The sequence below is a fragment of the Tupaia chinensis genome, unplaced genomic scaffold, assembly GCF_000334495.1.
Source record: "Tupaia chinensis unplaced genomic scaffold, TupChi_1.0 Scaffold000047_1, whole genome shotgun sequence".
NCBI classification, from domain to species: Eukaryota; Metazoa; Chordata; class Mammalia; order Scandentia; family Tupaiidae; genus Tupaia; species Tupaia belangeri.
Genome location: NW_006159505.1, coordinates 29,422 through 41,032, shown reverse-complemented (window position 1 = coordinate 41,032; position 11,611 = coordinate 29,422). Strand labels below are relative to the sequence as shown.

The window sequence follows — 11,611 nt, the reverse complement described above, 5'->3', positions numbered from 1 at the left end:
AGAGAGAGAGAGAGAGAGAAAGCAAGCCACCAGGTCCAGGACTCAAATAGTGGTTGACCATGTGGGAGCGTCCAACGCCTTAACCACCATGCCACCTGCTGGTCCCCAAGAGACAATTTTTGCTATAGGGTGCGTGTGTTCACCAGAGATAGAGAGACAGGGAGACCGAAAGCGAAAATCACCCCCAGGAGGAATGGCCACTCCGCAGTCCCTTCACCTCCCTTGTTCTGGGATTTCGGGCATGTACACACATGTGCCCAGTGAGTTTTCCTTTTGTTTTTAGAGTATTTTGTCACAGGGCATGTGCACGTACCAGAGGGAGAGACAGAGACAGAGACAGTGAGAAGAAAAGTGAGAAATCACCTTCCCTGGTGGGAAGGACACACTAAAATCACTTTTCCTCCATTCTCTTGCTGGGATCTTGAGCACACACACACATTCACCAGTGATTTCTGAGCTACGAAGTCCAGGACTTGAACTGCAGTAGGCCATGTGGGGATCCAGTGATATAGACGCTATGCCATCTGCTGGACCCAACCAGTGTGCTTCTTAAGACAGGAAGGAAATGGAATTGCGAAGTTATCCAGGTGGGATCCAGCTTAACCATCAAGCCACTGGCTGGCCCGTTATCCTACAATTGAGAAAAGCTTTCTGGGTGTTTCAGGCCCCTTTTCAATAAATACCTGCATTCAAGTATCCATAGCAATGAGGAAATTTTATAAATATACAGCCTGCTATGTGTGCACATAAATACTTTGTCTTTTTCTTGGGATTTATGCAGGATTGATTAGTGATTGTTGTTTTATCCTGAGAGGTGAGGAAATGGTAACAAAGTTTTTATTGTGCTCTTGTGATAAGGAACATAGGCCAACTCAGTTTCTATCTCCCACTGGATCTTGCAGAGAACTCTTGTTCTGGGTTCTGAAAATTGTTCATTTCTTTTGGAGTGTTGGATAAGCAAGTTGTTCAAAGAGATGACACTGTGATGATATGTAATGTCCTGGTAAATATTCTTCACTTATATCCCCACACCAATGGGGCAATTGGAATTGGTGATGCTGGGACCTTTGGCTCAGGGTTCTTTTCCACAACATCCTTGGATAACCCTGTCTCTGATCTGTTTGGTTCTAACACCATAGATGATAGGGTTGAGCATAGGAGGAACCAGAAGATAGACATTAGCAAACATGACATGTACCGCTCGGGGTACATGATGGCCAAAGCGGTGGGTGAGGAAAGTAAAAAGGGCTGGGATATACAAGGCCAAGATAACACAGATATGGGAGGCACAGGTGCCAAAGGCTTTGAGGCGGGCTTCACCTGAGGGCAACTGCAGCACAGCTTTCAAAATCATCATGTACGATATACCGATGACAATCATATCAAAGCCACCCACAGAGAAGGCCACAAACAGCCCATACCCACGATTTATCCTAGTATCAGCACACACCAACTTCAGTACAGCCATGTGCTCACAGTATGCCTGGGGAATGACATGGCTAGGGCAGAAGGGCATTCTAGATACCATGAAGCAGAAAGGGCTCACCCATAGCAGCCCTCTCATCAGCACAGCTGCCCCCAGTTTGATCACCACAGAGGTTGTCAGGATACTGGAGTGCCTGAGTGGGAAGCAGATAGCCACATAGCGGTCCAAGGCCATTGCCATGAGCACCCCTGACTCTACAGAAGAAAAGGTATGAATGAAGAACACCTGGGTGAGGCAGGCATGATACTCAATCTCATGGGCATGAAACCAGAAGATGGCCAGCATTTTAGGTTGGGTAGAGGAGGAGAGGACCAGGTCACTGACAGCCAGCATGGCCAGAAAGAGGTACATGGGCTCATGCAGGGTGTGGTCAGTTCGGATCACATGGAGGAGAATGATGTTTCCCACTACAGCCACAACATACATGGCACAGAATGGAAAGGCAATCCAAAACTGGGAGTTCTCAAGTCCTGGGATCCCAAGCAGGATGAAGGACACAGGGTGTGAAGAGCTGTTTTGTGGATTCAACATCATGAGATGATTAAATTGTTATCCATTTGAAAGATAATGAGCCATCTACAGGTAATTGCAATAAAAGCAACTATTATAATTTGTAAGTCTTTTTGATAAGACAATTTGGTATTAAGGTAATTGGGTAATGATACATTTGATTCATCTAGATTCTGAATAAATAAAATTTCCAGCATAAAATTATGCTTGTCATTATTTTCTATTTATATTTATGTTATTTAAACTGATACCTCAGGGAATCTGGTGACTTCACTAGTTCCCCCCCCCTTTTTCTTACATACTTATAAAGTCAACACAGGCAGTGTTTGGCTGTTAAGTCATGTGGCGTGGACAGAAGTCTATTCTCAATCACTTGTTTGTGAGAAGTTTTAATATGGGAAACATGGGTCATCAATTTACTGTTGGGTCGAGGGTTAGAAATATGCATTCCACTGGAGGTAAAAAAGCAAAACAGTGGGGCCAACCGATGGTGCAGTGGTTATGTCATTATCCTCCCACATGACTGACCATGATTTGAGTCCCAAACCCGGTGGCTTGAAATACATCAGGTTTGTGTTTGGGCTTCCTCTAGATCCGGTGAGGAGAATGGAAGAGAAGGGATTGCAGCATAGGCATCCTCCTTAGGTGGTGATTTCTCACTTTCCTTCTCACTGTCTCTGTCTTTCTTGGGAAAGTATAAGCACCCTAAAGCAAAAAGCTCTAAAAAAAAAAAAGAAACTAAAAACGTACATAGTTTTCCTTCTTGCTAAATTAATCTTCCTTTCCTGAAGTGCTATTTATTATTATTATTATTATTACTATTTTTGATTCTCAAGCTAGAACTCTTAGGAGCATAGAGCACACAGAGCTGAAGTTAGTCATATTGCCTTCAAACACTACAGGTACAGAGATCATACTTTGAACCTCAGATTCACTTTTTCTGTTTTCTCTAATAAATTCTAACTAGTAAAAACTCCATGTAGCATTTCTTTTAGGGAATGCAGTTACAATACCTATGTTCTCACACTGACTAGCTCTCAGTTTCATCTCTGAATGTGGATTTGTATGCAGTGGTAACATCCATATTCATCCACTATGTGGAAATTGTGTGTCTCTCACTCATAGGAGCTAAGGACTATAAAGGGATAAAGGATACAATGAGCTAGTGCCTGGGAAAGAACAGTTTCAGGGCATTTAGACTGTTTTCTCCCTTTGGGTTATCTGAAACTAAGCTGGACCAAGTGGGTTAAGGTTCACCCTCCTTAGAGAGGGGTTGTGTGGGGGCATCTTCCTATTTTTCTAGGTTCTCCTTGGAGGACTAAATGGGAACACTGAATCTTCTTCCCATCTAAGCATGCAGCGCGGTGTTTGCAGATCTCTGGAGCTGGATCTCCCAGTGAGTTGGACCCTCCTCTACTGTGCATTACTTCCCTCCATCTTCCTGTAGTTCTGTGAATCCTGCTGCTGTCAGGGGAGAGAAGAGGCGTCTGAAGCCCAGGGAATTTCTCACCCAGATCTCTGCTCCATCTTTGACCAAGCTAGGCATGACCATATGCAGTTCTAAGAAGCTTCTGAGATTCAGCCTTTGGCAAAGACCTCATCCAGGCCCATTTATAGATGGGTATTTAATCTTTCCCTTCCCTCAAGTATTAGCACTGTAGCTCCCTAAGCCCTACTCTTCCTATTCATACTGCCTTCCCCTGAGACTGGAGAGTAAAACTGGCAATATAAACTCTAACTTTTCTCTCTCCTGTGAATACACTAATGTGAAAGCAGGGGATGTGAATGCATTTGGGGAAAAATGTATATTTTAGATTAAAGGAGTGCAAGCATATAGTTTTTGTTAAAATCTGGGTATTTTAAATAGAAGAAATTTACATAAAATATGAAACTATGCTGATAAATTAGGTAACTTGCTGTGTGTAACTGAAATACATACTAATAAATATCTGAATAAGTAACTGGATTGGTTTGTGAGAATTTTGCATATATAAGCTTATGTGTATAAATATCTGAATTATTTGCTTTTAGATGCCTAATTAGTGTCACCATAATTATGTGAGTGTAAGGTCACTCAATGCACATGCTCTGTGGAGGCACAAATATAGCTACAAAACCAATAGCATTTGATGCATATCAGTGCGTAGATACATAAGTATGTACATAGGAAGAGGTGGGTTGGGTGAGGATCGACCCTCTACTGGTTCATGTAAGAGATGTTATAGTTCTAAGATCTCCCTCTTCTGCATGATGATTGTTTGGAGATATAAATAGAGCTAAAATGGAAATCCTGTCATGGCATTTGTGAGAGTGAATCATGTTGCCAGGTCCGCCTTAATCAGCTTCAATAGTTGAAGCCTAGAGGGAGCTCCCTCTTTTAGTGTTTCTATGGAGAGTTCTGCTAATATTGTCATATTTGTCACCTCCTTACTTAAAGCAGAGTCTCATTTTGATGAGACATCAGAAAGAGGTTTGAGAAAGTATTCATACATTATGAATGCATCACATCAAAAATATGTGCATTTATTTTCTGTTAATCAAAAATAATGGGACCAGCAGATGGCATACTGGACTCCCAAGTAGTCAACTATGGCTTAAGTCCTAGACTCAGCAGCATAAAACTCATGCCATGTGCATGTGCATGTATGCCTATAATCCCGGGAGGAGAAAGGAAGAAAAGGGATTGTGGTGTGGACATCCCCTAAGGGAGTGATTTCTCCCTTTCTGTCTCTCTATTTCTCTCTGTCGCTGTGGGGAGTGCACGTACCCTATTGTGAAAATCTTTTAAAATAATTAAATTTCAATAAAAACTGGCTAAAATAAAAACAAAAGAAAGGGATTACTTTTAAAGACTGGAGATCAATCACACTGCAGAAAATATGTCTCAGAAAATTTAAGACCCAACATACATTAACAGGGTATGGGGAACTTCAAAACTTACCCAATTTCTTAGGAGTCTTTTCATGTGTATTTAATGTATGTGATCATCATGCTTACAAGGGACATGATTTATTTTTTGGTTCCAGCCTAAAAGGCAGGGATACACATGTTTTATTAGGTGGTGCAGGTCCATAGGAAATATTCAAGGTTTTGTTATTTTGGGGGATCAGGTTGACATTGTACATCTTAATTCTGATTTTATCTCATATTGTGTATTGCTTTTCATTGTCTCTTTTCCTTTGTGTGTGAACGTTCTAGTATAAGAAAACACTGCAAAAAGCCAGGTTATTTTTTTTCTCTCTCTTTCTTTTTATATTTTAGAGCCACTTCTCTACCCCAAACAGAATGTGACAACTCCTATAGGGTATGCATGTTTGCACCTCCTGACTCTACCTTGGCCCCAGATGTCACATGGCTACAAGCACACTTGACATCTCTGGTACTGTAGAAATTACTTCTCAGGACAACCTTACTACTTTGCAAATTTATTCGGGGAAAGTAGCTTGATAGATCTTTATTTTCCTAGTTGGCCCTCCTCCAGGACTCTCTTCATTTGTGACTTTACAAATCTGGTACCTGACCAGGATGTATGAAGACTTAGGAATGAGGCTCAGAACCCTGCTCCAAAATCAGTCTCCACTAGAATGTCCAATGATTTCTAAGTAGGACAGAGAAACAGTTAAGTTTGGGTATAATCGAATTGTAGCCTCATCAATCTGCTATTTTAGCTTACCAGGGAAAATGATAGAAGAAGGATGTTTAGAAAGGAAGCTTTAATGAAAGAAAAGTTGAGTGGCAATATTGACACAGGTCTTGGGGAAATTTTAATATGGCTATGCAGAAAGTGAGGCCATGCCCATAGCTTCACAGTTCTTTTATCCTTACCTATGTTGATCTTTGTTTCTGAGTATCTCAGCTTATCATATATGGACATGGCATAGACTTTCCACTGCTCAGAGAAACTAGATCTTCACATTTTTCAGCATCTTGCTTTTTAATTGCAGCAACTGATATTTCCTGTTCTTTCATTGATGAACCCCAACTTCTACTTCAAAGTAAAATAATCTTTAAGATATAACAAAAGCTTACATTTGAAAGCTGAAAATGTTAAGCTTCTAAGAAAAAGAAATGTCTACAATGTCATGAAATGACAACTATACCAAATGCAATCATAGAGAAGGCCCTAAGCAACCACAGACATGGTCTTAGGTCAGTACGCATTGGGTTCAGCATGGTCACTTGCTCAAGAGTAGATCTGGGGATGATCTGGTGATACAAAAGGGCATCCAGAGAATATGGAGTAAAGGGGCTCACTCACAGCATACCTCATGTCCTCCCAGCTGTACTTAGCTTGGTTGCCAGCAGTTAGAACAGATTATGTTGGGGATGAAATCAGTTGAGTACATTTCGCGCCCAGATGACTGTATTTAGGGACAATCTTTAACCAGTGGAGAAGAAAGTGTGGATGAAGCAGACCAAGCAAGTTTCAGTGAGGTATAGAAGTTGAAGTTTGGGCTTAGGACAAGTAAAATGGACTATATTTTATTGTTTTTGATTGTGTAGAAGTAAGGAAACTAAAGAACCATTAGGAATACATGGACTTACAGAAGTAGTGCAGGCTGCTTCATGGAAGGGTGATGTTTCTTACAGTATCCACCACATAGCTAATAGAGGACAGAAAACAGACTCAGAATTGGGAATTCCCCTAAATTGGAGACATATAAGAAGCATGTTTGTATGGCTGCTTAGGGTAGAGGGCGCATAGTTCCCAGTGTTGGCATTGGAGGATGACTAACTACTGCACTGACATTTGGGGGGAAAATATGCTCTCTGAAGAGACTAACCAGGTAACAAACACATGTTATTTTTGAGAATGCTGGGAATTATGACTGCTGAGTGAGTATTAGAATATTGTCTGAATAGGGAATCACTTTTTATATATTTATAAACATATATTTTCCTTAAATTAAGACTAACAAAAGTGGTTTGTATCCAGTAAGGGTAATGTTGATCAATCACAGCATCAGATTTATAGAATTAAGAATAAACACTGCAATAATTTATTCTCAGTATGAAAATGATCCATAGTATATGCTATATTAACCTTTGTTCCCTTTTTTCTACATTGAACTAAATTGCATCTAAAAAAAAGAAATGACTTTGTTTTCTATTTTCCATTAGTTTTTTAAAACATTATTATTATTATTATTCATACATTAAATCGCTATACATTATTTAGATTGTGAAGAGACTTTTCCTAGCATGATATACACCTCAGTACTTTGCCTAGGAACAGTTTTAAACACTCTTCCCTTTTTATGGATGCTGAATTTAAAGAAATTTTGAGACCTGATGGAGAGAGAGATGGAGAGAGACAAGAGGAGGGAGAAGGTAAAGAAAAGACCAAGAAAGGAAGTAAGAGAGACCTATCTTTGGAATCGTGTCCACCATTCTCTTTGTACTGTATTTATTTATTTGCAGCATCCTAAGGACTGTTTGCATGAATTCTGCTTCCTTGATCTGGACCAGCTCAACCTGTCAGGGTTTTCTTTTTTCCTTAAGAACCCAGTTCTTTTTTTTTTTCTTAAGGGTTCCAAAAAGAAAGTCTATACTCTGAATTAACCCAGGTTTTCATGTTAAAACACATGCTGCAGAGGGAGCTGTGTCTTATACCCAGGATCCTCACAAAGATAGAATTCCTATTTTTCTCTGCAGCTTCATTTGTCTCCATAATCACTTTGCTGTTTCTCATATATTTCTTGGTTCAATGCCTTTGCAACTGCTGATTAATCTACTTCAGATTTCCTTTATATTTTGGTTCATGAGAGCCATTAAAGCTATTTACTTTGGGCCAGCCCTGTAGCACAGCACTTAAGTGTTTTGCCTAGAAAAGTGATCGTACATGACTGAACTCAGTTCAAATCCTAGAGCTGGTAGCTTTCTGAAAAACACTGGCATATATGCTTGCATGCCCCAAATCCAGATAGGGTAGAGAAATGGAGGACAAAGGATAGCGGTATAAACATGCACTATTGGGAAATTTTCTCTCTTTGATTTCTAGTTAGTGTGCATGACCTCTGGCAATTAAAATACAAAGAGAGAGAGAGAAATAAAAATAAAATGATTCCATTTAAGACACTAGATAATCATCAGCTTATCTGTGATATCTTTTCAGAGTCCTATATGGAATTGTTTTTTATTTTTTGTGCCCTATTCATAGTGTCATAATATTACTTAGACCAAATCTTTACATATTTGGGTTTTTTTTTTCACTCTATTCCTTCTGTCTAGATTGTAAGGATGAGTCCAATGTCAGGCTCTGACTTTTCCATGTCCAATATGGATACTCATTACACATTTCCTACTTCAAAAAAAAAATCATGCTATTAAAAAAAATTACCAGAGGGTGTATTTACTCATTTGAGAGAGACATAGAGAGAGAGATGGAAAGTAAGATAGCACCCTTCATGAGGCATGGCACCTCATGATCCCTTTTCATTCATCTCTCCCTTGTTCTGGGATTTCGGGCATGTACACACATGTGCCCAGTGAGTTTTCCTTTTGTTTTTAGAGTATTTTGTTACAGGGCATGTGCACGTGCCAGAGGGAGAGACAGAGACAGAGACAGTGAGAAGAAAAGTGAGAAATCACCTTCCCTGGTGGGAAGGACACACTAAAATCACTTTTCCTCCATTCTCTTGCTGGGATCTTGAGCACACACACACATTCACCAGTGATTTCTGAGCTACGAAGTCCAGGACTTGAACTGCAGTAGGCCATGTGGGGATCCAGTGATATAGACGCTATGCCATCTGCTGGACCCAACCAGTGTGCTTCTTAAGACAGGAAGTTCCTTAAATTAAGACTAACAAAAGTGGTTTGTATCCAGTAAGGGTAATGTTGATCAATCACAGCATCAGATTTATAGAATTAAGAATAAACACTGCAATAATTTATTCTCAGTATGAAAATGATCCATAGTATATGCTATATTAACCTTTGTTCCCTTTTTTCTACATTGAACTAAATTGCATCTAAAAAAAAGAAATGACTTTGTTTTCTATTTTCCATTAGTTTTTTAAAACATTATTATTATTATTATTCATACATTAAATCGCTATACATTATTTAGATTGTGAAGAGACTTTTCCTAGCATGATATACACCTCAGTCCTTTGCCTAGGAACAGTTTTAAACACTCTTCCCTTTTTATGGATGCTGAATTTAAAGAAATTTTGAGACCTGATGGAGAGAGAGATGGAGAGAGACAAGAGGAGGGAGAAGGTAAAGAAAAGACCAAGTAAGGAAGTAAGAGAGACCTATCTTTGGAATCGTGTCCACCATTCTCTTTGTACTGTATTTATTTATTTGCAGCATCCTAAGGACTGTTTGCATGAATTCTGCTTCCTTGATCTGGACCAGCTCAACCTGTCAGGGTTTTCTTTTTTCCTTAAGAACCCAGTTCTTTTTTTTTTCTTAAGGGTTCCAAAAAGAAAGTCTATACTCTGAATTAACCCAGGTTTTCATGTTAAAACACATGCTGCAGAGGGAGCTGTGTCTTATACCCAGGATCCTCACAAAGATAGAATTCCTATTTTTCTCTGCAGCTTCATTTGTCTCCATAATCACTTTGCTGTTTCTCATATATTTCTTGGTTCAATGCCTTTGCAACTGCTGATTAATCTACTTCAGATTTCCTTTATATTTTGGTTCATGAGAGCCATTAAAGCTATTTACTTTGGGCCAGCCCTGTAGCACAGCACTTAAGTGTTTTGCCTAGAAAAGTGATCGTACATGACTGAACTCAGTTCAAATCCTAGAGCTGGTAGCTTTCTGAAAAACACTGGCATATATGCTTGCATGCCCCAAATCCAGATAGGGTAGAGAAATGGAGGACAAAGGATAGCGGTATAAACATGCACTATTGGGAAATTTTCTCTCTTTGATTTCTAGTTAGTGTGCATGACCTCTGGCAATTAAAATACAAAGAGAGAGAGAGAAATAAAAATAAAATGATTCCATTTAAGACACTAGATAATCATCAGCTTATCTGTGATATCTTTTCAGAGTCCTATATGGAATTGTTTTTTATTTTTTGTGCCCTATTCATAGTGTCATAATATTACTTAGACCAAATCTTTACATATTTGGGTTTTTTTTTTCACTCTATTCCTTCTGTCTAGATTGTAAGGATGAGTCCAATGTCAGGCTCTGACTTTTCCATGTCCAATATGGATACTCATTACACATTTCCTACTTCAAAAAAAAATCATGCTATTAAAAAAAATTACCAGAGGGTGTATTTACTCATTTGAGAGAGACATAGAGAGAGAGATGGAAAGTAAGATAGCACCCTTCATGAGGCATGGCACCTCATGATCCCTTTTCATTCATCTCTCCCTTGTTCTGGGATTTCGGGCATGTACACACATGTGCCCAGTGAGTTTTCCTTTTGTTTTTAGAGTATTTTGTCACAGGGCATGTGCACGTACCAGAGGGAGAGACAGAGACAGAGACAGTGAGAAGAAAAGTGAGAAATCACCTTCCCTGGTGGGAAGGACACACTAAAATCACTTTTCCTCCATTCTCTTGCTGGGATCTTGAGCACACACACACATTCACCAGTGATTTCTGAGCTACGAAGTCCAGGACTTGAACTGCAGTAGGCCATGTGGGGATCCAGTGATATAGACGCTATGCCATCTGCTGGACCCAACCAGTGTGCTTCTTAAGACAGGAAGGAAATGGAATTGGCGAAGTTATCAAGGTGGGATCCAGCTTAACCATCAAGCCACTGGCTGGCCCGTTATCCTACAATTGAGAAAAGCTTTCTGGGTGTTTCAGGCCCCTTTTCAATAAATACCTGCATTCAAGTATCCATAGCAATGAGGAAATTTTATAAATATACAGCCTGCTATGTGTGCACATAAATACTTTGTCTTTTTCTTGGGATTTATGCAGGATTGATTAGTGATTGTTGTTTTATCCTGAGAGGTGAGGAAATGGTAACAAAGTTTTTATTGTGCTCTTGTGATAAGGAACATAGGCCAACTCAGTTTCTATCTCCCACTGGATCTTGCAGAGAACTCTTGTTCTGGGTTCTGAAAATTGTTCATTTCTTTTGGAGTGTTGGATAAGCAAGTTGTTCAAAGAGATGACACTGTGATGATATGTAATGTCCTGGTAAATATTCTTCACTTATATCCCCACACCAATGGGGCAATTGGAATTGGTGATGCTGGGACCTTTGGCTCAGGGTTCTTTTCCACAACATCCTTGGATAACCCTGTCTCTGATCTGTTTGGTTCTAACACCATAGATGATAGGGTTGAGCATAGGAGGAACCAGAAGATAGACATTAGCAAACATGACATGTACCGCTCGGGGTACATGATGGCCAAAGCGGTGGGTGAGGAAAGTAAAAAGGGCTGGGATATACAAGGCCAAGATAACACAGATATGGGAGGCACAGGTGCCAAAGGCTTTGAGGCGGGCTTCACCTGAGGGCAACTGCAGCACAGCTCTCAAAATCATCACGTACGATATACCAATGACAACAATATCAAAGCCAACCACAGAGAAGGCCACGAACAGCCCATACCCACGATTTATTCTAGTATCAGCACACACCAACTTCAGCACAGCCATGTGCTCACAGTATGCCTGGGGAATGAC

The 11,611-nt window shown here is 39.9% G+C and overlaps 1 protein-coding gene across 1 annotated transcript; it reads right to left on the bottom strand.

Moving 5' to 3' along the window:
• Positions 1-1,072: 1,072 nt before the first annotated feature.
• LOC102468230 (olfactory receptor 52R1) lies at positions 1,073-2,020 on the bottom strand. Its single transcript, XM_006141103.1, has one exon. The coding sequence runs from the start codon at positions 2,018-2,020 to the stop codon at positions 1,073-1,075; it is 948 nt and encodes a 315-aa protein (XP_006141165.1).
• Positions 2,021-11,611: the final 9,591 nt, after the last annotated feature.

What these genes read in the sequence shown, in the direction of transcription:
- LOC102468230 (XM_006141103.1), bottom strand. Translation starts at nt 2,020, where the DNA reads ATGATGTTGAATCCACAAAACAGCTCTTCACACCCTGTGTCCTTCATC.